Here is a 27,809-nt window from a genome sequence, read left to right on the forward strand (position 1 = left end):
GCTCCACATGATGCAACCGTCGTGTTGCTTTTGTAATATCAAATCCGATAAATAGTCTAATTCAGTAGGTCACATCCATGAAAGGGAAGGGGATTGTAGTTACGACGTAAGGAACATATCCGATATAATTTTTGAAACGGTTATTCCATAACGATCAACAAACTCGTGATGGCGTCCGTAAAATTTACGAAAGGATGATTTCAACGTCACCATTTGGAACTCGTGGTTTAATAGCTTCCTTGTGAGCAGCAACCCTCTATCAAGAAAATCATGATAGGAAATACAAGCACGGAATATCGTATCAATTGGGAGATATATATCCCGTATGCAAGTGTTGCTGGAATGTTGCTACTTAGAAATGGAAAGTTCACAATTGGAAAGGTGAAATCATCTCTTTTGTTGTTTTTTTTCAACCGACCCTCATTGTCAATTTCTAGATGTGAAGCCGACTTAACTGTTTCTGTAGTATCCTTTATCTCTAGTTCGATGGGATAGATGCGTTCAACATAGTCACCAAATTTTGAATTATTTAGTGAAAGAATATCATATATTCTGTATAGCGAAAGTAGAGTTAAAGGATATTGCTAACTTCTTGCCCTTCTTCATAAGAAGTTCCTGTATGAATTCAGCCTCATAAAAATAAAGAAACAAATCGTCAAAAAGAGAGACACAATTTGTACCCATTGGAATGCCGACAGTCTGTTGAAATTAAATTTTTATGTAATGTTTTGACATAAATCATCAATCGACAAGGACATATTAAAAGATATCAAGAACTGAATTTTATGAATGAATATTTTTTAACGATGAACTGTGACTAATCTTACAACCATGCTTACAACAAATATTTGCATCACCTAAACGAGTATATTAAACCTGAACAGACACCTCACAGACAAATAATTTAATCTCAACGGTTAATCTTTGAACTCGTTCGTATATTAGTCATGTTAGTTTGATCAGACATTTCTTGACCTTGCTTGTCCTTGTAAATTAGAAATAGCTGGATAAAAACAACACAACGAAAAAACTATGTTTCAGTTGAAAAACTGTTTTCATGATGTTGCTGTTGTATAATTACTGACCAAGTAACGGATACGTTGTATATTTTTCTCAACGATGGTACTTGTTAAAACATCGATGATCATATTGTAATTTGTAAAAATGTACTTGATTTTAGATATTAAGAAAATGCAATGAATCGAAAAAAGAAAACAAATATTACTTCCCTTTTTATATTATTCAATCTCTTTGTTTTAAAAAATATTTTTAATAATGCAAATATTAAATGGATGCAGTTTTTATGGGCTATGAATGTTACGTCTTTATTAGAAACAAAATGTGCAAATGCGATTTATTTTGTGACGAGTTATATCTTAACAAATATCACTTTTTTAAATGCCGAATATTATTTATATCTTGGTTACATCATTGTACATAGTAAATAAGTAGTATATGTTGCGCTTTGTGACATGTATATGTAACAAACTTAACATTTTCAAAAGTAGTGAACTGTTCAAATATACCAAAACATATTGCTTGCACGTATCATTAGGACTTTGAAATGGGTATATTCTGAGACAAAATATATTATAGATGCTTTAAGTTATTCACCTCAAATTAAAGAAACTATTGAGTCGGACCTTCGCATATATATTTCAGCAATCTTTGTGACCTCACTGATGTTATAGGGACTGCCTTCCATTCTGAAGCACCCATTCTATGGCTTATTTATAGACCTGGAAGCATACATTTATTATTTTATAGATAGACGAGCATGTATACATAGTCAGATATCTTTCTATTTCGAATGAAAGTATTTTCACCATTTTATGAAGGGATTTTTTTTATAGAGATGACCTGGCATGCCACGCCGATCTGAATTCTTCTATCAACTCTATAATGATAACAAGGACAAACAAGCACTCCTTACATAAACCATTTAATATAGAACGTAGCATATTGGCTTTGCTAGACATGTCCTGTGCTAGCTCGCCATTCCATGCTTGATATGATTTATGACAAAACTACGCAAGGAATACTTAGTCTTGTTATCCAAATTATAGTTAATATTAAAATCTTGGGTAGATTTTATGTTTCATTTACGCTGTATCTCTATAAGAAAATTTAATTTCAATATAGTATCATTTTTTTCTCTCTCAAAAACGACGTTGTCCTGATAACAGTACTAGTATTGTTACATGTGTGATATGCTTTGAAAATAAACTGACAAAATAACAAATTAAAAAACATCAGAAGAAAAGTCCTTACATGACAAAACAAATGTATCCATAACGTTCTTGAAAAATATCATGCTTGAAATGATTATTCGTTTGTTTTGTCAATTCCGGTACTTAATGCAAAAGGAAAATATTATAAAGGATTATATACAATTGAATAAAAATTATAAAAGATTATGACCTCACAAGATTTGAAAAACAGAATTAACCTTTGTGCATGTACACATTAAAATCACATAGGAGATTATAAGTACGATTAGTGATGTCGTAATTACATTTAAACCACACATAGTGCAACACTTTGAACGGTCAGCATAGATATTATTATATACAGAAATTCAACTAACAAAATGGCTCAATTCATAGGAAAATGGCAAGCTGGCAAAGGTTCAATGTCAAATTTTGAAGCATTTGGTAAAGCTATGGGTAAGTTCTTTGTTCAAATTCAACGGATATAACGTCTAGATGTTTTATTTGTAAATAAATTTATTAACTTGTTCTTCACATTTACTATATCACCAGAATGTCACAAAATAAGATGTAAATCTATATGGTTTGAATAACTATCTGTAAATTGCAAGATACCTTTCAGAACTTTGTTAGAAATTGTTTTTGACATTAATGCTGTATATGTATTTATGTATATACAAATTGTATAAATTGTGTATATGTTTAATCCTATGAGATATATATATATATATGTACGGAATCAAGTATTATTATACAGAACTTAACATAACTGAAAACTGATTAATTACTTACTCTATTGACTACAAATCCCCTCAATTAAACAAAGGTGTATACATTTTTGTTCAATGACCAGCTGAAGGACGCCTCTGGGTTGGGGAGTTTCTCGCTACATTGAAGACCCATTGTTGGCCTTCAGCTGTTGTCTGCTCTATGGTCGGGTTGCTGTTGCTTTGACAAATTCCTCATTTCCTTTCTCAATTTTATTTATTATTGGACGGCTCGCGCTTTAACTAAATAAAATTGCTGTCCTTTTCAACCATTTCCTCAATTTTACATTTCCTTGCTTAAAATAGCGTCACCAATAAACGAGATACATACACAGCAAAGACACTAAATATTAGCAATACTAATAACAACCACCAAATATACAAATAAAAGAGATACAAAAACAGCAAAGACATTAAAGATTGGCAATACTAATAACAACCATCAAATATACAAATAAAAGAGATACACAAACAGTCAAGACACTTAAGGTTGGCAATACTAATAACAACCATCAAATATACAAATAAAAGAGATACACAAACAGTCAAGACATTAAAGATTGGCAATACTAATAACAACCACCAAATAAACAAATAAAAGAGATACACAAACAGTCAAGATACTAAAGAATGGCAATACTAATAACAACCACCAAATATACAAATAAAAGAGATACACAAACAGTCAAGACACTAAAGATTGGCAATACTAATAACAACCACCAAATAAACAAATAAAAGAGTTACACAACAGCAAATATACTAAAGATTGGCAATACTAATAACAACCACCAAATATACAAATAAAAGAGTTACACAACAGCAAATATACTAAAGATTGGCAATACTAATAACAACCACCAAATATACAAATAAAAGAGTTACACAAACAGCAAAGACACTTAAGATTGGCAATACTAATAACAACCACCAAATAAACAAATAAAAGAGTTACACAACAGCAAATATACTAAAGATTGGCAATACTAATAACAACCACCAAATATACAAATAAAAGAGTTACACAAACAGCAAAGACACTTAAGATTGGCAATGCTAATAACAACCACCAAATAAACAAATATAAGAGATACGCAAACAGCAAAGACTTCAAAGATTAGCAATACTAATAGCAACCACCAAATATACAAATAAAAGAGATACACAAACAGTCAAGACACTAAAGATTGGCAATACTAAGAACAACCACCAAATAAACAAATAAAAGAGTTACACAAACAGCAAAGACACTAAAGATTGGCAATACTAATAACAACCACCAAATACACAAATAAAAGAGATACACAAACAGTCAAGACACTAAAGATTTGCCATTCTAATAACGACCACCAAATATACAAATAAAAGAGATACACAAACAGCAAAGACTATAAAGATTAGCAAAACTAATAACAACCACCAAATATACAAATAAAAGAGTTACACAAACAGCAAAGACACTTAAGGTTTGCAATACTAATAACAACCCATTAAATAAACAAATAAAAGAGATACACAAACAGCATAGACAATACCCTAAAGATTGGCTATGCTAATAATCCCGAAAGAGACATAACTAAAGTGCTAGTCATTATGAAACATCAATCTGAAACCGATCGACCGAGCATCAAAAAAGCTGTAGCTATGATAATAGATTAAATACAGTTAACCGTGTCTGAGGATCAAAAGAATAGTAAGTTTGATGAACAAAGGTAATTTATGGATTTTAATAAAATTTAGAATGAAAATGTGACAAAGGAAACAATTCTACCAAAGAGCAGACAGCAGCCGAAGGCTACTAATAGGTCTTTAATGCCGCAACACATTCCGGAGGCGTGCTACAGCAGACCCTTAAACAGAAACGTATACTAGTTCAGTAATAATGGACGTGAAACTAAACTCTGAAAGAAACTAAAATTTAAAATCACACAAGACTAACGAAGGCCAGAGGCTCCTGAATTGGTTCAGGCGGTGTGAAACATGTTTTTTTTATAGATATAATCCCTCTCCTATACCTCTAGTCATTGTAGAAAAAAACAAACAGACAACAATACGCACGCACAGTAAAACTCGGTTCAAAAGAAGTCCGAATCCGATGTTAGAATAGGTAACAAAAAATATTTAACAAAATGACAATGATACATTAATTAAGAAAGGACTACTAACAGTTACTGACCATCTCCAGACCTCAATCAAACTGATTGAAAGATTATGTCTTCAACATATGAATATCAAGTACAATCCCTCCCGTTAAGGGTTTAGTATTATACCATCATAAAATGTTTGAGAAAAAACATCACCCGTATCATGCCAACAACTGGTTTTAGAATAAAAGTGTTTTTCCGATGCAAAGACCCTATAAGTGAATCAATACTAAAGCCAAAATAAGTAATCTTTAATGACATGACAACATTATCGTAACTTTATCCCTTCTAAAAAAATTGTTTAAAGGTTTTGTTTGTTTTTTAAGAGAATGCCGGCATTTTTGTGCTTTGTAAAGAATATTACCATAACAAATTTGATGTGAAATACCTCAACGTATAAGATGTCTGCATGGAGAAATACATTCACGAATGATGTCCTTGTATCGATGAGAAAAGTTAGAAATGTGTTGACTAGTTTAAGATATCGGAAACCCTTGTGTAGTAATTTTTTCAGTTATACACAAACTTTTAACTTTTAAATCTAATACGTTGTTACATACACGAACGAATCTTACAAGTTGAGATAAATACACACCATAAGATGGTGACAAGGGAACATCACCATCTAAATATAGATAATTAACGATAGGAAATGAAAAATCAACTCTTTTATCATAAATATTTTGGTCTTGAGTTTCCCGTTAATGATATATATATATCAAGATCGAAGAACGGACAGTGTTCTTTATAAGTAATAGCTTTATTTAAAGTTAGTTCAACAGGAGAAATTTCTTTAGTATGCATATACTGAAGTCATCATTATTGACAGCCAATATATTCATCCAAATATCTAAAAGTATTGTTAAATTTTTGTATCAGATGTTGTTTCGATAGGTCTTTTAGTCATACATTATAACTCATAACAATATAGAAACAGGTCCGCAATTAGTGGTGCACCGTTAATCCCCCATTGGAATACCGATATTTGACGATGTGCGGAATCACCAAATCGAACAAAAAATTCCAGGGCAGTTATACTAAAGTTTTGAAATGTATAAATCATAAGGAGACAATTTTGTAACCCGGCGTAACTATCAAAGTATTTAAAGTATGGAAAGTAAAATCTTCAATCACATATTGTATATAGACAGATGAAGATATGGTATAAGTGCAAATGAGACAACCAATTCATAAAAGTAAACCATTATAGATCAAAGTATGGTCTTTAACACGGAGCCTTGGCTCACACGATTAGCAAGATGTAAAGGGTCCAAACAACTGCTAGTGTAAAACATTCAAAAGGGAAAACCAAAGGTCATATGTATGTATAATTCGAGAAATGAACTACATTAACAAACGGCAACTACTGAACATGAGATTCCTGACTTACAACAGGTTCAAACAACTGCAGTATCTGTTTTTTTTTCAAATTCAGGCCTTCCTGCTGAAATACTTGAAAAGTTTGAAAACGCCACCTGGACTGCTACATTTACTAAAGATGGAGACACTTGGTCAGTTGAATACGGTTCAGATGTTTCACCGAAAAGGACGTATAGTTACCAAGAGGGGACGGAACTAGTTACAACAAATATGTTTGGAAAAGGTCTTAAGGTACAACTATATACAAGTTACTGTGTACTTAAAAAGAAAAAAATCAAAATGCATACAAATACAGTTTATATAAACAGGCATATGTGAAGGCATACATACTATATGTTCCAATAAATTAAAAGTTATATAGATCTCAGTATTTAGAAACAATTCGAAAAAAAAATATATTGCGCATAACATTCTAAACAAAACTTTATAAAAAGGTTGTAACAAATCCATCAGCTTGGGAATTAACTAGTAATAATAGTCACAATTAGTTTCAATTAATTTGAATGGCATGTTCACTAAAATTTATCTTTTAGTTTTATTTGTAATCCTACAAAAGCTCAATTTTTTTACATTCTTATCAATCAACTGTAGACAATTCATATAATATTAAGATTAAGTAATGTAAAGAGCGAATATTTTCAAGAAATATTTAGCGCGTTTGCTTGAATTTTTACATTCTGTAACCCAAACATTATTTTATATTTTAGTTAACAGCTACATTTGATTCAGATACAAAAATGACAGTTATGGAACAAACTGAAAACGAAAATGGTTGGAAAAGCCTGAAAGTAATCCGAGAAATAAAGGATGACAAGATGATAGCTGTAAGTACATGTATGTCAAGCCGTTACATTTCAGAGGTTTTAGCTGGTGGCTGTTTTTCGTTCATTGTACTTCCATAAATCCGGTTATTATCAGAGATTTGTTTGAATTATTTCATATTTTGTCATGTTAGGGCATTATTCAGCCGGCTTAGCTCATCGTTCAATGCTGTGTGGGAATAGAAACATATGTCTCTGATTGGGATATAGTCGCTTAAACCTGCATCATTTGCTGAATATTTGTCTCATAGGCACATGTTCCTATTTTGTCAAAGTATAAACAGCTTGACAATTTATTTTAAAAATTTAACATATTATTACTAGTACTTAAAGCAATTTGAATGTTAATTCTCTTTTAAATGTTTTCCTTTCTTGTTTCATTGTCATCGATAGTAAATACTTCCTATTTATTATATAATGTTGACTCGTTAACATTTCGCATTCTTGATCTAATTTCATCAGAGTGACAAAAATATTGACGCTGCAGATGTAACAAACACACTGAATAAGCTTCAATTATATGATCAGAATATTAGTATTTAATGGAAACAGAATGCATGGGTATATATTTTATGTTTTGGCTTTTCAAAGACGTTGGTAAACTAAAACTCAATTTGTTGGTATGACATGATGTTTATCAACGTAATAGGTATTAAAGCGAGTCTGCTTACCGGACAATTTATTTTCATTTCATGTAGACTAATGCATGTTCTTATCAATCAATACAGTTATATTTTCAATGACTTCCAATTCAATTATCCGATGAATGAATCACGATTCCCTGTGTTTAAAGTATAAAATATTTTAAAGACTTCGATGTTTTTACGAATTGAAGACATATAGTTTAAGAAAAATCACTAGTTCGATAATTTGACACATTTGAAAGACTCTACTATTCCAAAATTTTTGTCAGCAGCTACCTTTATTTTCAAAAGCCTCAATAAAGATAAATAATATTTTTATCATATTAAAAATCCGCATAGAAAGAATCAAATAAAAAAAAAAACGCATATAATTAATCATACTAAAGCTCGTACAGATTTGTATTTAAATAAAAAATGTCCAACAAACCTTGAACACTTTATAATTATATTCTATGATAAAATTACGTTCAACTTATTTTGTAGACAGTTCAGGAACTTGAAAGTGGAGTAACGATGACACAAGAATTCACAAGATGCTGATTTATGAAATATTGTAACAGTAACGGATCAACTATAATTTAGACTAATACGTCGATCTAATACGTTGATCTTATAACATTTGAAAAACATTTTCACAGATGTACTTTCAATTAATCAGTAACCAGAGAATCAGTTGAAAATGAAAGGGATGACATTCAAGAGTCGGTTGCTGAATTACGTATCAGTACGACTTTAAAGCAAACATACGTCTTTTGAATGATAGTGATTTATATGTTGTTGTATCCTAGACATTGGTTACAGTGCATACAATTTTAATAAAATACATATAACAACTGTATTAAAAGAGGGACGAAAGATACCAAAGGGACAGTCAAACTCATAAATCTAAAACAAACTGACAATGCGATGGCTAAAAATGAAAAAGACAAACAGGAAAACTATAGTACACATGACACAGCATAGAAAACTAAAGAATAAACAACACGAACCCCACCAAAAACTAGGGGTGATCTCAGGTGCTCCGGAAGGGTAAGCAGATCCTGTTCCACATGTGGCACCCGTCGTGTTGCTTATGTGATTACAAATCCGGTAAATAGTCTAATTCGGTAGGTCACATTCATGAAAGGGAAGGGGATTGTAGTTACGACGTAAGGAACATATCCGATATCATTTGTGAAACGGTTATTCCATAACGGTCAACCAACTCGTGATGGCTTCCGTAAAATTTACGAAGGGATGATTTCAACTTCACCATTTGGAACTCTTGTGAGCAGTAACCCTCTATCAAGAAAATCATGATAGAAAATACAAGAACGGGAATATCGTATCAATTGGGAGATATATACCCCGTATGCAGGCGCTGCTGGAATGTTGCTACTTAGAAATGGAAAGTTCACAATTGGAAAGCTGAAATCATCTCTTTTGTCGTAAAGTTTTGTTTTCAACCGACCCTCATTGTCAATTTCTAGATGTAAGTCAAGATATGAAGCCGACTTAACTGTATCTGTAGTATCCTTTATCTCCAATTCGATGGGATAGATGCGTTCCACATAGTCACCAAATTTTGAATTGTTTAGTGAAAGAACGTCATCTATATAGCGGAAAGTAGAGTTAAAGGATATTGCTAACTTCTCATCTTTCTTCCTAAGAAGTTCCTGCATGAAGTCAGCCTCATAATAATAAAAAAACAAGTCTGCAAGTAAAGGGGCACAGTTTTTTCCAATTGGGATGCCGACAGTTTGTTGAAAAACACGTCCTTCGAACGTTACAAATATGTTGTCAATCAAGAAATCAAGCATCTTGATAATATCGGTTTCAGAGAATTTTTTCTTTGAATCACAGTGATTCTTTACAAAGTATGATTTAAAATAGTCCAAACGAGAAGCAAGACCTTTTGTCATGTCAAAAGCACAGAGTGTCTGTAGGACCATTACTGGTCATAACTCTATCGCAGATTATATGTAGTCTCCATGTGTCCTTTAGATTACACGTTAGTATTACATTTCTGTGTTCAGTGAGCTACTAAATCACGGGGGAAATCCAATTCAGTATGTAGTCTTCAACTTTTAAATCTCATGCAAGATGCCTTATGTTCAGACATTGTTGTTTTTAAAAAGTATTTATCAAAGTCAAACGACAATCGTTTAATTATTCTTTTCGTACAATTCAATTTGTGATTATGGCCAGATAAAAGATATTTCAATGAGGGTGTAGTTCCCGATAATTGAATTTATGCTGACGATCGGATCGATGCGAAAAATAATTTGGACGATTATACGCTAAAAGTTTTTAGCGATCGAAAGGGGGAGGGAATACGCCCTCTACCCCTATGTCCTCGAATGCACATTAAGGTATACATTGACAAAAACCTCGTCCCATACATTAGTATCGGTAAAGTCAAAAATATCTTCAATAAATTATGGAAAAATAATTAAAAAAAGTCGAGTACACCTTTTACATTCGGGTGTGTTTGAATCTACTTTAAACGTTAAAAATTGTAAAAACAATAAAGTCAACCATCTCGCTTTGGAATTCATTTTTAAAAAAAATTTCAAGCTAATTTTGTCTTGGTTAGGTTTTAAAATTTATAATTTGAGAAGAACTTAAATATGGGTCAAATGAAATTACAAAAAGAAATATGGGTGTATTTGATTACAAGTTGCTGACTTACTTATTCACAAGTCTCCCCTCTCTAAGAAACACTTCTCTCCCCTCTATCAGGCCAAATATATTTTTTGTATAATCATTGAATCTTTTTCTTTACTCAATTCAGACAAATAATTTTAACGTTATTATACGCTAAAATACACAGAATATCGAACAAAATTAATGATACATGAGTACTAGATTACTATTTTAAAGATATTTCGAAAATCAATTCTACATCTAGAATTAAGGTCACTTCTTTTATCATGCAAAGCTCTGATTCCTTTCACGGATTTGGCTATACTTTTTGGACCTTTTGAATTATAGCTCTTCATCTTTTATATAACGTTTGGATTTCAAATATTTTGGCCACGAGCATCACTGAAGAGACATGTATTGTCGAAATGCGCATCTGGTGCAAGTACATTTGTACCGTTAATTTTATTACTACAACTTGGTCGATGCCTCTGCTGGTTGACTATTAGTCCAAGAGGGAATCACCAGCCCAGTAGTCAGTACTTCGGTACTGGCATGAAAATACGGATTTTTTGTGTTATTCAAATTTGCTGTTACAAAATGATAGAAATTATTATAAATTAAGGAATGTATCTCCCTTATGCAAAGCTCTGATTCCTTTCACGGATTTGGCTTTACTTTTTGGACCTTTTGGATTATAGCTCTTCATCTTTTATATAAGCTATTTGGCCAAGAGCATCACTGAAGAGACATGTATTGTCGAAATGCGCATCTGGTTCAAGAAAACTGGTACCGTTAATTTTATTATCTTGTTGTGATTGTTGGAAATTAATTGATATTCAACTTTAAATCATTATAAGATTTTTAATATTATAATATGTCGAAAAGGAGAGAAATGTCATTCTTGTGCGTCAGTGCATTGTCCAAACGACATGATCTGTTAAAACGAAAAGTGTTTTAATATCATTTTAGACATATGATAGTCCTTGTTTATTATTTGCATCTACACGTTAAAAACCATTCAATCAATCAACTATAATAATTGATTTTGTACTGATTCTTGAGACTTAAGATTTTTTTCATAAAGTTTTGACATGAATCATCAATCGACAAGGACATATTGGAAGATTTCCAAGGATAAATTTTATGAATGAATATTTTTGAACGATGCGCTGTGACTAATCTTACAATCATGCTAACGACAAATATCTGCATCACCTAAACGATAATATGAAACATGAACAGACACCCCACAGACAAATAATTTAATCTCGAGGGTACATCTATTGAATTAGCTCAAATATTGGTTTGAACAGACATATCCTGACCTCACTTGTCCTTTTAAATATAGAAATATCTGGGTCAAAACAACACACCGAAAACACTGTTTGGGTTGAAAAACTGTATTCATCTTGCTTTTGATTGATTGCACATTTTTTTATTTATTGGTAAAAAGACGCGCTAGCAAAATGTTATCCTGGTATCTATGATTAGTTTATTTACAACCACTGGCTCGATGCCACTGCTGGTGGAGTTTTCTTTCCCCGAGGGTATCACCAGCCCGGTAGTTAGCATATCTGTGCTGACATGAATTATCATTGAGTCAGACATGGTCGTATTTTTAACTGTTTAAAAAACTTTTGATTTTTTGAAATACTAAGGGTATTCTTCCTCAGGAATAGATTACCTTCACTGTTTTTGGCAAAACTTTCAGGAATTATGGTCCTCAATGCTCTTCAACTTCGTAATTAATTTGGCCTTTTGAACTTGTTTGGTTTCGAGCGTCACTGATGGGTCTTTTGTAGACGAAACGCGCGTCTGGCGTAAATACGAAATTTTATCCTGGTATCTATGATGAGTTTATTTGCATACAAAGTTCGATATCTTTTTCAGAGTTTCCATCCTAGCCCGTAAATATAAAAAAAGAAAATGTGGTATGATTGCCAATGAGAAAACTCTTCACTAGAGTCCTAATTTCACAGAAATTAACAACTACAATTATAGGTCGCCTTGATGCCTTCAACAATGAGCAGAAACCATACCGCATAGTCAGCAATAAAAGGCCCCAAAATGACAAATGTAAAAATTCAAACGAGAAAACTAACGGTCTAATTTATGTACAAAAAATTAACAAAAAAACAAATATGTAACACATCAACAAACGACAATCACTTAATTACAGGCTCCTGACTTGGGACAGGCGCATACATAGAGCGTGTGGCGGGGTTAAACTTGTTAGTGAGATCCCAACACTTGCCCTTACTTGGAACATTGGTGTATCAACATAAGAACGAACTATAAAAATCAGTAAAGTCCAGGTTTTATCAACCCTTAAAAGCATATAATTATTTATGTCTTTTCTATTTCGAATGAATGTATTTCATCATTTTATGAATGGAAAATTTTCAAAGCGATGGCCTGACACGCCACGCCGATCGGGATTCGTCCGTCATCTCAACAATGATTAAAAGGACAAACAAACACTCCACACACAAACCATTTAATCTAGAACGTAAACCTATAGGTTTTGTTCAAATATTGGTTTGGCCAAACATTTCCTGTCCCTGCTCGCCCTTCCACGTTTGATATGATTTGTGACAAAACAATGCAACAAATACTAAGTCTTATTATTATCCAAATTATTCAACCTTGAAATCTAGTAGACTTTTTCGTTTCATTTACCAAATATCTTATACATACATCGATACTTTATTTTAAATGAACAGCTTTTTTTTCCATTTATATCTGTATTTTGTTCTCTCTAAACGACGCTGTCCTGGTTACAATATATGTTACATGTTTAATATGCTTTGAACATCAACTGACAAAACACTAAGACAAAAAACAAAATCTGACGAAAAGTTTAACGTGACAACAAAAACCTATCAGTAATGTTCTTGAAAACTATCATGTTTGGAAGTAATATACTTTTTTTTAATTCCGATACTCCGTTATAATGGATATTCTAATATGACGTCCTTATACGCTTTGTAAACAAAGCCGTGTTTTAATTAAAAAAATGTGTTTGACACATGTGCATTAATATAGTGTTTATATTCTTGCTATTTTCATTGTTATTCTAATCAAATATATTCATTTTACAAATTACATAAATTTTCATTATATATTGTTTAACATATATTTACCCTGCTTTTAGTTTTTATACTTATAAAATATGAATATGTTATTTACATACTCCACGGGGAGGAAATGAGAACAAACAAACATTTCTAATGTGTTTTCGTACACTTCGACCTATTAATATACTGTAAAATAACGACACATATAATGCCTAGCCATGTTAAAATGAACATAGAGCATGACATAAAGGAATTATTTCTTAACTAATAATTATTTATTGTAACATATAATTGAATAAATTGAATTAGATAATTATGACAAGAACTGCTCCTCATAAAATTTGGAAGAAAAGTATTGACCCTTGTGCATGTAAATATCTGAGTCGCATAGGAGATTGTAGGTATATCAGTTACGATTAGTGAGGTCGTAATTACCTTTATCTAACCTGCAAACCACACAAAGTGCAACACTTTTGAACAGTCAACATTGATATAATATACAAAAAATTTACTGAAACAAAATGGCTCAATTCATAGGAAAATGGCAGGCTGGCAAAGGTTCAATGTCAAATTTTGAAGCATTTGGTAAAGCTATGGGTAAGTTCTTAATTGTTTTATTTTTAATTTCTTTTCAACATGTTCTTCACTTTTACTGTATCACAAGAATCTTATATCACACAATAAGAAGTTAATCTATATGGTTTGAATAACAAACTGTAAATTACAAGATACCTCTTAGAATTTTGTTAAAAATTGTTTATGACATTAATGCTGTATATGTATATGTAGACTGTACAAAAGTCATGTATAATTTGTGTGTCTCTTTCATACTATGAGCTGTATTTTCCTTACGAATAAAGTATTAAAATCATACAGAACTGAACATAACTGAAAACCTATTAAACCTCTATCCGTTACTCTCTACCGACTACTCATTCACCACGATTAAACAAGGGCTGCAAAAATTTATGAATATAAATGTAATGTCATTTGACCAAATATGTAAATAAAATAAGGAGGCTCAAGCTTTTTAGCTTAATAAGATCGCTGTTCCTTATGTTAACAACCGTTTTCAACCGTTTAATTACGTGTTCTATTATTAAAATAAAACATCGGCTACATTAATTTAGGCGTGGCGGATCCATAAAGTTAGGGATTGGAAGGGGGGGGGGGGGAGTCAGGAGGTTGGACGATCAATACATTTGAATGGAGACATATGGTTAGAAACCCACCTCCTTTTTAAAAATGACTGGATCCGCCCATGAAGACGTATTTACATTCCGTGAAATCAAACAAGTTTCCGTAAAATTTGACGTCACAATTAAAATGTGATTGTTGTTTGACGTCAGAGGGTTTATCAGAGCATATTCAATGTCATTTGGAGAAAAATGTCAGCTAAATACCAAAAATATAAATACGTGGAATATGCAATATGGTAAATGAGAGAAAGCCAGAAAACCAAAAAACACATGCAATGGGATCATTAAAAGAGATACACCAGCAAAAAAGACGAAACCCATAAAGATGGCTAATATTAATAGCAACAACGAAAAATAAAACCCCTAACGATTGGCAATACTTTTAATAACAACCAACAAAATTATCAATAAAAGAAATACACAATCACCAAAGACAAAAGCCTTAACGACTGGTAATACTAATAACAACCGCAAAAACGGATAGAAATGTAGTGTTCATCAGCCAAATCTTTCAATATTGTTCAATGATCAGTAAGGAGACTAGTTTGGTACGGAAAAAAAATAACTAATTAAACGTAAAGCACTTACGGAAATATATTATACCTGAGTATAATATCACGGCCATTATTTAAATTGATTAGTTACCTTGAAAGGTTATATGAGCCCATATTTATAAAGGTACCAGACTTATCATTTAATTCTCCAGACGCACGGTTCGTCTTCAACAGACTCATCAGTGACGCTCAATTTAAAATAGTTATAAAGCCAAACAAGTACAAAGTTAAAGAGCATTCAGGACCCCAAATTCCAAAAAGTTGTGCCAAATACAGCTATGATAATCTTTATCTGGGCTTTAGTTATTGTTGAAGGCCGTACAGTGACCGATAATTATTAATTTCTGTGTCATTTGGTCTGTCGTGGAGAGTTGTCTCATTGGAAATCATAGTGATACCATATCTTCTTATTCTATATATAGTCTGCGATGCAGTATGAAGAAACAATCTGATAACGATCGACCATACTGCAAAAACGCTGTATTTATCATAGTATATCAAATAGAGTTTTGTACAAAGAAAGTTGATGGAATTGCCGCACTCCTGAGAATCTATGCATTTCTGAAATATATAAACTATACGGAGACGATTGAAGCATTTTGTGAATCGAGTGTAACTAATTAATAGTATCGGAGGTAAAATCTTCAACCACATACTGTATCTGTTTCATGATATAATTTTAGGCCTTCCTGCTGAAATAACTGAAAAGTTTCGAGACTCTACTTGGACTGCTACGATCAGTAAAAATGGAGACACGTGGTCGGTTGAAAACGAATCTTCTGTTTCACCGAAAAGGACGTATAGTTACCAAGAAGGGAAGGAACTAGTTACAACAAATATGTTTGGAAAAGGTCTTAAGGTATAACAAATTTGTTCGATATGTATAATCATAGAAAAAATGCAATAGAAGTACTATGTCAGGAACCTGTAATTCAGTTATTGTTTGTTTACTTTTCAACATCTGTTATGCTATGATTAAGGGCAACTATGTCAACAGGTACACACACTCAGTTTTAGGTAATTGTAACCTTTGCGCTTTGTGTGTGTTTTGCAGTTGATGTGCTTATAGTATTTTGCGTCATTTGTGTTACCACATATTTAGAAATATTTATAGAGATATCTTGAAATATGAAATTTATTTGTATGAGGCTTAGAAACGGGAGAAATGCGAGGTTGTACCGAGCATTTCTCCTGTTTCGTGCCAAATACAAATAAATTTCATATTTCAAGACACTATACGTATATTGTTTTTATACTGATATCGATAAAAAATATTAAAAATATGTAACATATATTGTTAAAAAAAAGTGTTTGGAATTTCCCTCTTGGGGTACCATTTTGGGGTATTTCCCTATGAGCGTAGTCCAGGCGGTAAGACATTGACATTTTAAGGAATTAGAAAGGGAAAATGAACTTAATTAATAAAATTTAATAAAAATTGTATATACATTACCAATTTGAAGACATAACAAGTTAAATTTATAAAAGTTTGACCATTGTTACTACACGTTGTCATGGTTGTGACCTGACGTTGTTGATGAAATACAGTAGTTCCGGTAAGTACGCGGGGCTTATAGGTTAGTTGAGGTCATTGACGTATAAAGCTAACGTATAGCTTTATCTGTATAGTAAATTAGCTGATTGCAGTAGAACTTTTGTTTTTCTATTTGTATAAATATAAAATGATTGTTTAAATAATTATCAATGTCATCATTATATGGGTAGTAAAGTCGACTACTTGACATTAACCCAATGGACCTGACGTCAGGCAACAGTGGTATCGGCCCAGTTGTTGTAAAACCCATCAATATGTATATTAAGCTTATGATTTCTCATCAACAACACCTATTTCCTATATTTTCGCATATACTATAGGTCTCAATCTTTAAAAACAATCAGAAAACCAAAGAATTGCAAAGAATATTTAAGACCAAACTTACAAAAGTTGTAACACATATGGCAAATCCACTTAGCGTTGGAAACACTAGTTATAAGTGTCACAAGGTTTTTCAATTAATTTGAATGACATGCTCAGTAATATCAGGTTTGTTCATCTAATTTACAAACATACTAGTACCAAATCTCCATTTTTCACATTATTACCGACCGAAATTTTACAGTAGACCGATCATTTAATATTTAGATCAAGAGATTTAAAGACCGAGTATTTTCAAAAATGATTTGTTTAATTTTCTAAATTCTGTAACCAATCTATAATTTGATATTTCAGCTAACAGCTACGTTTGATTCCGATACAAAAATGACTGTAATGGAACAGACTGAAAACGAAAATGGTTGGAAAAGTCTCAAAGCAGTCAGAGAAATAAAGGGTGACAAGATGATAACTGTAAGTATTTACAAACAGTTCACTACAATGGCTGTCGTTGGTTGCTATCATATTTGTGTTTTCGTTAAATGACTGCCAGAAGTCAGGCCATGGGAGATTTGTTTGAAATATTTCATACTTTTGTCATGTTTAGGCATTCGTCAGCTGACTTTACAATATGTGTATTGCTCATCGTTGAATGCTGTGTTGGGATCTATAGTCGATTAAACCCACATCAGTTGACCTCTGTTGGATAGTTGTCTCATAGACACATCTCCTTATTTTTTCCATGTATTAACAGTTTGACAATTTTTTCAAAGCTTTAACATATAATTACTAATACTTAATTTGATTTGAAAGTTAATCTCTTGTATTCTTTAATGTTGATAAGATAACATTCCTCATCGGTGAGCAAGCATAATTGATAATAATTAACTTCAAACGAATGATAAGTGGTGTCTTAACAATTGTGATGTGAGAATGTTATGTTCCGGCTAAAATCTTCTTTTACTTGAGATTAAAAGTGGGAATGGAATCGCATTTCCGTTAGATTTTAATTAAGTCAAATGCGTGAAAGATATTTCAGTGATAAATTAATATACAATTCTGCTTTGTTTGAACAGTGGTATACTGCAACACCTCTCTGTTTCATGTACTAAGATTTATTTAAATACCATTACTGAAATGGTTAAATTCAAATGTACATACCCTAGCACTAAATTAGATGATCTATTCGAATCTTCAACTGCTATTACAAGTCTGAAATTTTATAGGTTTTGCATGTAGACAGTACAGAGTAGTTATAATGTCTATCAATGCATTTATTTTTTTATTATGACGTAATTATTGTTTTGGATAAAAACAAGATAATACAAAGATGTCAACAGAATTTCATAATTTCATTATGATCTAAACTGGGAGACTGCAGAAATGAATCAACTCAAATTATACGAACAGAGAACTAATATTGAACCGAAACGGAAAGTATATAAACTTATGTTTTGGCTTTTTCAAAGACGTTGTTCAAACTAAAATTTATGTTGTGGGTATGAAGTGTTGTCTATCAACGTAAAACATCACCAACAGGACAAATATTCTTACTACTTGTAGACTAATGTTTGTTCTTGCCAATGACTACATATACAGTTTCTATGTCTTCCGTTTCAACGTTTTACCTTGTGCGTAAAGTTTAAAAACAGACTATAATTTGAAGACTCCGACGTTTTTACGAACTGAATGCACATAGAGCAACAAAATTCAAAGAATGAATAAAAAATACACGATTGAAATACTCTACGATTCCGAGATTTTCTAGTCATACAGTCACATAATTAGCTATTTTCAATTTCGAAAACTTCAAAAAAGATAGATAAATGTTTATTAATCCTAAAATATCCGTATAGAATCAATAATATCAAAAACCAGTATAGAATTAATAATATTAACGTGGTACCTAACACTACAGGGAGATAACTCTGTAAAATCAGCTAAAAGTTTTAATCACGTTGTATCGTTAAGGAAATATTAAGATTCTCAATAATCAAATCAGTGTTGTTCAAACTGCTATATATTCAATGAAATTTTTTCCGAGAAAGTGTATGGTTCAAGTTTTTAGAATTTTTTTTTCTATTTTTGTGAAAGGGTCAAAGTAAATGATTATTTTATCAAAATTTTATGAAAATAAAGTAGCCAAATCAATTTAAGTCAAGGTGTTCGGTACCACCTTAAAAACTCGTACATAGTTTTATCAAAATAAATAACTATTTAACTCTTTAGAATTCTATAATATAGTTATATTCATCTTATTTTGTAGACAATTACAGAACTTGAAAGTGGAGTGTCGATGACCCAAGAATTCACAAGATGTTGATTGATAAACCATTGTTATTATAACAGCTACGGATAATCTATGTTTGAAATAAACAGTAGAGACTAAAACATCGAACTAGTACGTTGGTGTTACCGCATTTGAACCAACATTTTCTTAGATGTAATTTTAATTGGTCAGTGACCAGGGAATCATTTGAACATGAAAAGATGACAACTAAGAGTCGGCTGCTAAAATACGTATAAGCACGACTTTAAAGCAAACATTTTTCTTTTAAATGGTAGCTATTAAAATTTTGTTATATTATTATATTCTTGTTACGTTGTACAAAATCAAAAAATAAAATGGACAAAACAACTGAATTACAAAATTTTATCGTCCCATTTAATGATGGGCTCTATGTTTCTATTTTCTAACAGCTTTCATTCTTTTCGACGAAAGAATCCACCTTCATGTTTTCTTTTTTCAATTATGGTCTGTAACAAAACAAAAACTAAATATCGATTTCCGTATCAGCCGAATATCTCACAAATAAGTTAAAAATAGAATAGAATTAGTGAATTTTACAGAACTTTACATGCATTTGTCTTGACTATCACAACACTTACCGTGTCGATGTCTTGACGAGCTATGTATTTTAGATGTAATACCACCACTGTTTCCCCTTTTACATTTTGTAGTCTTTCTTAGATTGTCACTTTTTAAATCCAAGTGCAGAATTTTATGTTTGTTTAAAATAAAGAAATATTTGGCATGAGTAAAATTTAATCCTGTGCAGTATTACGAAAAAAAGTTCACATGACATTTAAATGCATATAAGACAATAACCAACACTGGAAGATGACCGATCAATTTTCACCCCTTTGTTCCTGTCTTCAAACATTAGTAACCATGTTACTTCAAGTTTCCAAAATATTCTATAGAAACACTAAAATAATAAAAAAAGAAGTGTGCTTTGCAGCATCTTAATATACTTTTCCTTCGTCGTCTTTAAGCTGTCTCTTTTTGGTTATGACGGTGTCAGTTTCCCTTCAACTCATGATTTTTAATGTCAAACTTGGTATCTTTAAATCTTTTATAGTTCGTGTTGTGGTAATGCAAATATGTGCATACGTATAAGCAGTTAAAAGGCCATATTTTTATATGAATCATTCATTGCAACGGTATTACATAAAACTGTCATTATTCAAGAGTAATATATATTTTAAAGACAGATCGTAAGTTCTTTAAACCTGTCTTCGTTTACGCGCATTGGTCAATGCTTTCTCAGTTTCATGGTGAGCTTCCATATATAGTCATCCTGATACCTTGATATACATTTTGATTGACTAAAAGATTAAAAAGTTTTTCATCCGATGCATTACGAAAGCCAGCAAAGAATTCTCTCTTGTACATGTAACCTTTTTTAAAATGTTGAAATTATATATGAAAAGGCTTCATTTTACACAAGGAAAAAGTAGAGCGAATCGCCATGGCCGATTTCGTCCACTACAATTATGCAACGTCTGCAAATGATAAGAAACTAGAGACTCTAAAGAGCCTTTTTTCGCGGGCGGGTTCATCGGACAAAATTTGAAAACTAGGTACCCAAATGATGATTGTGGACAAGTTTGGTTAAATTTATTTTAGTAGTTTCAGAAGAGACGAATTTTGTAAACAACTTTTTAAAAATGTAAAAAATTACTGTAAAGGGCAATAACTCCTTAAGGGGTCAACTGACCATTTTGATCAAGTTGACTTATTTGTTGATCTTACTTTGTTGAACATTACTGCTGTTTACCGATTATCTCTTTCTATAATAATATTCAAGATAATAACCAAAAACGACAAAATTTCTTCAAAATTACCAATTCTGGGGCAGCAACCTAACAACGTGTTGTCCAATTCATCTGAAAATTTCAGGGCAGATAGATTTTCACCTGATAAACAATTTAAATCCATGTCAGATTTGCTCAAAATGCTTTGGTTTCAGAGTAATAAGCCAAAATCTACATTTTAGCCATATGTTCCATTTTTAGTCATGGCGGCCATCTTTGTTGGTTGGCTGGGTTACCGGACACATTTTTTTAAACTAGATACCCTAAAAATGATTGTGGCCAAGTTTGGTCAAATTTTGCCCAGTAGTTTTAGAGGAGAAGATTTTTGTAAAACTTTACGGACGACGGACGACGGACGCCAAGTGATGAGAAAAGCTCATTTGGCCCTTTCGTGCAAGTGAGCTAAGAAGGGAACGAGAAACAATTATGAGTCACACCGACAAACGACAACCACTGAACATCAGGTTTCTGACTTAGGAGTCAGGACACAAAAAAAACCAAACGCATATATAAATAACAACAATATCAGATAACTAGAGAATGCGTTAAATAAACAGTGTTAATAATACATAGATAAACGTTCTACTCAAATAAAATTTATACTTGAAAATTATGTTTATTGACTTTTTCTATTTCACAATAGTAAACGTAAATGTATTAAAGTATTAGTCCAATCAATCTTTAGTTAAGTCAGACATGTATTTTAAAAGGACATTCTACTTTCTTGCAGAATATGTATGAGAAAGTTCGACTTATTTATTACACAAAAAAATAAAATTTATTGACTTTTCTATTTCGCAATAGTATGGAATGAGATGAGTTACAGTTTAAGCACAATCTATCATTCAATTGGACCCTATAGTTTATACCCATCTTTGATTGGACATTTCAAGAACGTTGTTTTTTCTTCTGTAACTAGAACGTTCAACTTTAAAAAAAATATGATGACCTGCTAACCTTATATCCTAACAGAGGTATGCTATATAAAAGTGTAACTACAATCTAACCCACACGTATTTAACGACCACAAAAGGTTAACATCCGATTTTTTTTAGTGTTTTCATCAATATGGCTCAATTTTTAGGAAAATGGAAATCAGTATCTATGTCCAATATGGAAGGTATAGGAAAAGCTTTAGGTAAGTCAAGATTCAAGATTTTAATGTTTGATATATATTAATTCTATGCATGTTCCTTTGATCATGTTGATAACTATTTACACCACTCGGTGGATACTACTGCTAAAGGACGTTTCGTCCACGAAAGTATCACCAGCACAGTAGTCAGCAGTTTGGTGTTGACATGAATATCAATTAATATATGGTCATTTTTATAAATTTACTGTTCGCAAACGTATGAATGTTTTGAAATACTTAGGATTTCCTAACCCAGGCAAAGATTAACTTTAGCCGTATTTTGCACATCTTTTTGGAATTTTTTGGTCCTCAATGCTCTTCAACTTCATACTTGTTTGGCTTTCTAACTATTTTGAACTGAGCGTCACTGATGAGTCTTATGTAGACGAAACACGCGTATGGCGTTTCAAATTATAAGCCTTGTAACTTTGATTGCTATATTCATTGATAATGGAATTTATATGTCGTATAAATTATTTTCATTTACATATTCCTTGCAATGGCGTTATCGTTTTTGCTTTTATGTATAACAAATTATATTCAATTTAACAAAGAATTTCAAATTAGGGAACGGCTTCCATACAGAGCTGTTGATTCCGTGTTTTTACATATTATACTCTAAACAATTTTCCAATTTTATTTTCAACAGCAATATAATGGCTGTTATGTTTATTTGTCTTTGTAAAATCTGTGTAGGTGTTTGTTTTAAAACTCGATACCGCATGTTCGTTCGAGTCCTACCTCCTTTTCTCTACAAGAAAAGATACATACAGGACCCCTTTTTGGAGTTGGTTTCATACGTCATGCAATTATACTCTACATCTTTCCTTCGCCATTTTTGTTGTTGTTGAACAAAACATATCTCAATAAAACACCCCGTATTGTGGTAGAGTGATCCTTTTGTACATTAGATTTGCTTAACCCCGTTTTTAAAAGTTTAATATTTTGAAGTGGTAAAGAATCTTAAAAAAGATTTTTCTTTGACATTTAAATCATACCTTATCAGATTGTTATGTTAGCGTATCATTAAATTAAACATTACTTTAATTTGCGTAATGGAAATGCCAATCCAACAATCCTAGCACCTAATGTAGTGCTTGACCTGAAACCCCTTTTTCTGCTTTTCAGACTTTGTAAAAAGTCACCAGTTTCTGAGCAGAAAGTTGATGAACCAAGGTTATGTTAAAGAATGTATTGTCCTTCTTCAACATAAGTTAATCGGAAGATACTAAGATCGTGTTGATAAATATTCCGTATCAACTTTACAAATAATACACGATGGTGTTGGGTATAAATTCTAATTACAAACGTTGTTTATCATCTTGATTGCATGTTAAAGTGTTCGTTAATTTGTACATTATAACCATTACTGTTTAGTAAATTGTTTGTTATAGTCTTTTGACGTCGCTCGGTATTTACAATCCCGTCATGGTGTTATTGTGCTACGGAAATTTTTGTATTCCTGTCTTTCAATTTTGCTTATGTGCTTTGTCTATATTCTTGTTGCTTTTCTTTGTTGACATTTTTGTTTGTTTTTATAGACATTAAGATTACAGCATGATGATGAATCCTGAACCTTTATTTGACACTGTTTCCTGTTATGTCTTTTTGTTTTGTTTACACATTGTTGTCAATATAATATCAAATAAGCGATTATCAACGATGGAACTAAGAGAGAGTTTCAATAGTAATTGAAGAATCTAGGGCACTGTATTATAGATCGATTTACAACTTTGTGATGGGTAACTTAGAACTGGTGGATTCTTCAAAAAACTTTGAAGTTATTCATACAGTTATATTCATTTTCATTTATTATATTTATGACATGAAATATGTAATACACTTTTAGGCTATTCAGATGAAATGATAAAGATGGCCAAAGCATCCACCTGGACATTTGAATTCACCAAAGATGGAGATAGGTGGTCAGTGTCAAATGAATCGAACAACACACCAAAATCAACAAATACTTACGAAAAAGAAGGGAAAGAATTGGTTACAAAAGGCCCATCTGGAAAATGTATGAAGGTACATGTACATGATATATTAGTTTTTCTATCCAAGCTTCATCTATACTATTAAACGAAAAGACCTCATTTTGTGTGTCGCTTCTCTTCCTTCCACAATAAATCAATCATCATGCCTCTGTTTCCTATAGGTAACATGCAAAGTCGCATTTGTCATCCATTCTTATGATTATTCCGATTGAGTTATTTTGGGAGAAAAACGACAAAAAAGGAGTCTGGATATGAATCCGTCATCAGACTTAATTTTAGTCATAGATAAGACTTCCGGTTTGAAACATGCACAAATACAACCAATCGTATGATAGATAACAAAAATGCAAAATAAATAAGCCAATCAGAGCGTTCTAAATATCATGGTGTTTAGATCCCAAGAACCACATGCAACTATTATACCTCCTTAGAGAGGACAATTATTTTTCGCGTTTATCTACATGTAAACTACGATTATACTACTTCAATATATAGAGACTCTCTGTATTCTGGTCTACTGTTTTCTTTGAAATGTTAACGTTTACTATCTAAGGGGTCATACCAGTTGCATATATATTAAAATAAGTAAAACCTGTTACACAAGTACAACCAATCGTATGATAGATAACATAAATGAAAAATAAATAAGCCACTCAGAGCGTTCTCCATATCATGGAGCATAAAAAGTTATGGTTGAAAGGGAAAATAGTGATTTGGCAAAAATGAAAGTAAGGTAGAGATTAGAGGGATGCAGGACCTTTTTTGGGGTGTCGGGATCGGGTGTTTTTAAGCTCGGGATTTGCGGATTGATCCTTACGGAATCCGTGAATATAGTTTTCGATTTCGGGATTTCGGGATATGAATTTCTTTAAATTCTGCATCTCGGGATTTCATGATTTTAAGCCCGGGATTTCGGGATCAGGACCCCTTCCGACCACCCCTCAAATTAGCCTAAGTCGGTCGTAGTCATTTATACATGATTCATATCCTACCATTAGTGTGTTAATTAGGCTCTCAAAAGAAAAGGCACTGATTGATTGTCCTAGAAGCATATTTTATTAGACTAATAATGGTCTATATATATATAGTTACATTTATTTCATGTTTGAAACGGTGCAAATTTTTAATTTGATTTGACTTTTACCAAAAGAAGCATTGTAGAAAAGGAGAAGAATAATTGTGGTCTGAGACCAGAAACACGAAAATAATTGAATTTAACAGAAAGGAAACAAATATCGGACTTTGGAAAAAGGGAGAGGGCTTTTGATACCTTTTATGAAATTCTCCATACATAATATCTTTTACAAAAAATCATCCTACAACAGTTCACAAGCTGTATATGCCCGCGATTTCGCGGGTGTGTTCTAGTAAAGTATAATAAGAAAGGATGTCTATATCTGTAATATAGTCAATCTTCAGTTTACAAGAGTATTTGTTTGTCGATTGTTCAAGTGTGGGAGCCTCATAATCGATTTCAGACCATGTGAAACCAGAATCTACTGGTTTTATGTCATGTATGCATCATAGAGGTGATACAAAACACGCTGCCGACCCGCAGTAAATCAAATCTGCGTTTGTGTTGGATGACAGGTCTTTATTTGATATGTCAGGAATTCAGATTTGATTTTGTTCTAGTCTAATGTTTTTTTCGTTTAAATTTTATGACTTTGGTAATGCTTTTCATTCCATCAATGTTCAACAGACATTGATAAATGTCTGTTTTGCAAATAAAGAATTTTATCAATAATTATCAATATTGCATTAAAAATATAAAACAACACGCGCTTTTCTGAATTTACCTACATCAGGAACGCTCAAAGCCAAACATTTGAAATCCGAAGATGTATAAGTACCGAAAATCGTTGAAGAGCATTAAATGTTTTTCATTCACACAAAGCAAACTTTAAAAGTAAGAGTATTTACTAGAATCACGAATCGTTGTTGATGACACTATATAATTTCTTACGTAGACCAAACCGTTAAACTCTTACTATTTGAACGTGCTTAAAAGAATTTGTTTAAAATTCTGACTTTTTTTTAATAAAACTTGACAATTGACCTTCTCATGATATCTGATTTAGAAAATCGTTTATTAGTTATAATAAAGAATATGTTGTATGATTGCCAATGAGACAACTCTACACAAGAAACCAATTGACACAGAAATTAACAGTTATAGATCACCGTACATATTCAACAATGAGCAAAGCCAATACCACATAGTTAGCTGTAAAAGCCCCGAAGTAACAAATGTAAAACAATTGGAACGAAAAAAAACTAACGGTCCTATTAATGTACAACCAAATTAACTAAAAACAAATATGTAATACAGCAACAAATGACAACCACTGAATTACAGGCTACTGACGTGGGATATGCACATACATACAGACGATGGCGGGTTAAACATGTTAGCTAGAACCCAACACTTCTTACCGGAGACAGTTGTGTAACAGTGCAACATAAGAACGATTTGATTTTAAACATATTTTATTCATTAAGATATGAAAAGGATTGAGCAACAGGCACAGCCTATAAAAGCTCTCTCCATATTACATGTTCAAGGTATAGTTCAATTATAACAACTGTATTAAAATAATGCAATATACATGTAGTGGGACATGCATGCTTCTTATGAGCACACACGAGCAAATATATGTTTACAGTGTTACTTACTAAATGCAAAGTATATTTAAATATATAGACAATTACTCATCATGTATTCAAGAACCTTGAAACATGCAAATATCCTTTATAAGTCATTAGAAATATATATATATATGGCTTGAAAGAGACACTAAGCTTGCTTAGTGGATTAATTGAATTAATGTTTAAGTGGAGGAAAAAAAATAAAAAATAAAACTAAATGAAACAAAAAATAAGTTAGTTTCAAACAAAACGTTGAGTGTCACTGATATATTTATGAACAGATTTAAAAATAGCAGTATTCATATCATATGAAAATAATCTGTTTCCAAAAAGTAATTATTCAATATTTATATCAACATTATCAGCAATGGAATTAATGGAATCAAGAAGGATCTGTCTTACATCATTGTACTTAGGGCAAATGAAAAAGAAATGTTTGTTATCCTCAACAGGGTGATTACAGTTTGCACAAAAAGTGTTCTCGGATAAGAATTGATTAAACAAATGAGATTTTAGGTTGCTAGCATTATTTCTGAGTTGACAATGACTTATATTAAGTTTCCTTATCCCATAGTTGAAGGGTTTAAATATATCATCAGTCCTATAAAACTTTTCCAGTCCACTTCTAAATATACC

At 31.9% G+C, this 27,809-nt stretch overlaps 3 protein-coding genes across 4 annotated transcripts in view; all 3 read left to right on the top strand.

The window, feature by feature from the left end:
* The first annotated feature begins 2,511 nt into the window (after positions 1-2,511).
* Positions 2,512-8,785, top strand: LOC139481231 (fatty acid-binding protein 1-like). The gene is made up of 4 exons (XM_071264401.1): positions 2,512-2,666; positions 6,557-6,732; positions 7,209-7,325; positions 8,450-8,785. The coding sequence occupies exons 1-4, from the start codon at positions 2,591-2,593 to the stop codon at positions 8,504-8,506; spliced, it is 426 nt and encodes a 141-aa protein (XP_071120502.1). The 5' UTR covers positions 2,512-2,590; the 3' UTR covers positions 8,507-8,785.
* A 5,313-nt stretch (positions 8,786-14,098) lies between these two features.
* LOC139481232 (fatty acid-binding protein 2, liver-like) lies at positions 14,099-19,687 on the top strand. Its single transcript, XM_071264402.1, has 4 exons — positions 14,099-14,265; positions 16,105-16,280; positions 17,652-17,768; positions 19,561-19,687. The coding sequence occupies exons 1-4, from the start codon at positions 14,190-14,192 to the stop codon at positions 19,615-19,617; spliced, it is 426 nt and encodes a 141-aa protein (XP_071120503.1). The 5' UTR covers positions 14,099-14,189; the 3' UTR covers positions 19,618-19,687.
* Positions 19,688-22,324: 2,637 nt separating this feature from the next.
* LOC139481234 (fatty acid-binding protein-like) overlaps positions 22,325-27,809 on the top strand; it is a 69,593-nt gene continuing 64,108 nt past the window's right edge. The window contains exons 1-2 of one of the 2 annotated variants that reach the window (XM_071264407.1): positions 22,354-22,530; positions 24,377-24,555. In XM_071264407.1, the coding sequence (XP_071120508.1) occupies positions 22,461-22,530; positions 24,377-24,555 (249 nt within the window). In that variant the 5' untranslated portion in view covers positions 22,354-22,460. Of the gene's footprint in view, positions 22,531-24,376; positions 24,556-27,809 lie in introns of both variants that reach the window. The other variant, XM_071264406.1, reaches the window with a different exon arrangement.

Source organism: Mytilus edulis, chromosome 7, assembly GCF_963676685.1.
Source record: "Mytilus edulis chromosome 7, xbMytEdul2.2, whole genome shotgun sequence".
NCBI classification, from domain to species: domain Eukaryota; kingdom Metazoa; phylum Mollusca; class Bivalvia; order Mytilida; family Mytilidae; genus Mytilus; species Mytilus edulis.

Bases quoted from the DNA above. Each gene is read 5' to 3' on its own strand.
- LOC139481232 (XM_071264402.1), top strand. From the start codon at position 14,190: ATGGCTCAATTCATAGGAAAATGGCAGGCTGGCAAAGGTTCAATGTCA. The intron at 14,266-16,104 runs GTAAGTTCTTAA...ATATAATTTTAG, and splicing joins AGCATTTGGTAAAGCTATGG to GCCTTCCTGCTGAAATAACT. The intron at 16,281-17,651 runs GTATAACAAATT...TTGATATTTCAG, and splicing joins TGTTTGGAAAAGGTCTTAAG to CTAACAGCTACGTTTGATTC.
- LOC139481231 (XM_071264401.1), top strand. From the start codon at position 2,591: ATGGCTCAATTCATAGGAAAATGGCAAGCTGGCAAAGGTTCAATGTCA. The intron at 6,733-7,208 runs GTACAACTATAT...TTTATATTTTAG, and splicing joins TGTTTGGAAAAGGTCTTAAG to TTAACAGCTACATTTGATTC. The intron at 7,326-8,449 runs GTAAGTACATGT...CTTATTTTGTAG, and splicing joins AGGATGACAAGATGATAGCT to ACAGTTCAGGAACTTGAAAG.